This window comes from Myotis davidii, unplaced genomic scaffold, assembly GCF_000327345.1.
Source record: "Myotis davidii unplaced genomic scaffold, ASM32734v1 scaffold167, whole genome shotgun sequence".
In the NCBI taxonomy this organism is placed as follows: Eukaryota; Metazoa; Chordata; class Mammalia; order Chiroptera; family Vespertilionidae; genus Myotis; species Myotis davidii.
In genome coordinates this window covers 2,654,462-2,655,758 of record NW_006300048.1, presented here as the reverse complement: position 1 = coordinate 2,655,758, position 1,297 = coordinate 2,654,462, and the positions used below count along the sequence as shown (strand labels likewise).

Here is a 1,297-nt window from a genome sequence, read left to right as displayed (position 1 = left end):
CTGCCGTAGCTGCCCCAGGAACTCCAGATGTTTCTTTTCTTCCTCCAGCTGAGCCACGGCCTGCTCGCTGCGCTGTAGCCGCTGCTGAGTACCTGCCAGCTCGTCCCGGAGCCACTGGTTCTCCTGGCACAGCCGCCGCACCTGAGCCCGCAGCTTCTGTTTCTCCGACTCCACTGTGCTCAGGTGGCTGGCCAAAGCCAGCATCACCTAGGTGGGCACATCCTGTGAGCGCCAGAGGCTGGCTAGGAGTGTTCAGAGACAGGCAGGAGTGGTGGCAGGACTAGCAGGAGCCAGGAAGTGGGGTTGAGGAGCAATGGCTCAACCTTCAAAATACACCCTGAATCCAATTCCTCACCAACTCCATAGTCGCCATCCTAGGCCAAGCCACCGTCAATTCCTACCCAACAGCCAGGTGATCTTTTTAAAATGTTATATCTCCTCTCCTCATCCTATGTTGACTTACAAGTTCGACACGATCTTCCCCCTCTCCCCAACCCCATTACCTCTGGAACTTCATTTTCTATTTTGGTTCCCCTCATTCACTCTACTGTAGCCACACCGGTCCTCACTGAGCTCATTGAAAAGGCCCTGGTTCACCCTGGCTGGTTTGGTTCAGTGGATAGAGTGGTGGCCTGTGGACTTAAGACTCCTGGGTTCAATTCCAGTCAAGGGCACATGCCCAGGTGGAAAGCTCAATCCCCAATAGGGGGCGTGCAGAAGGCAGCCAATCCATGGTTCTCTCTCATCATTGATGTTTCTCTCTCTCTCTCCCTATCCCTTCCTCGCTGAAATCAATAATAAAAAAAAATTATTTTTTTAAAAGCCCTCGTTCAGGGCCTTTGCACTTGCTGTCCACGCTGCTTAGGGTGCCTTTCCCCCATTTATTGCATGACTCATTCCCTCATCCTCAAACCTTTGCTCTAATGTCACCATTTCAGTGAAGCCTTTTTTTAAAAAGAAAAAAGTTTTTATTAATTTTAGGGAGATGGGAAGGGAGAGGATAAAGAGATAGAAAAAATCAGTGATGAGAGAGAATCATTGGTTGGCTGCCTCCTGTTGGAGATCGAGCCCATAACTCAGGCATGTGCCCTGACAGGGAATCAAACTGGTGACCTCTTGGTTCATGGGTCTACACTCAACCACTGAGCCACCCTGGCCAGGCCAGTAAAGCCTTTTTTTGAGCACTCTATCAAAACTCATATGCCCTCTCCACACTTCCTAATCCCCTTCCCTGCTTTAATTTTATTCTTTTATCCTTAGCAATTATCACTGTGGCATACTGAATCATCTACTAATT

The 1,297-nt window shown here is 49.4% G+C and overlaps 1 protein-coding gene across 1 annotated transcript in view; it reads right to left on the bottom strand.

Annotated features, from left to right (window-relative positions):
- The window catches only part of KLC4 (kinesin light chain 4), a 14,792-nt gene that overhangs the window by 10,084 nt on the left and 3,411 nt on the right, over positions 1-1,297 (bottom strand). Inside the window, exon 3 of the mRNA XM_006776360.2 lies at positions 1-207. This exon is cut by the window's left edge and continues 4 nt beyond it. Coding sequence (XP_006776423.1) covers positions 1-207 — 207 coding nt within the window. The remainder of the gene's footprint in view (positions 208-1,297) is intronic.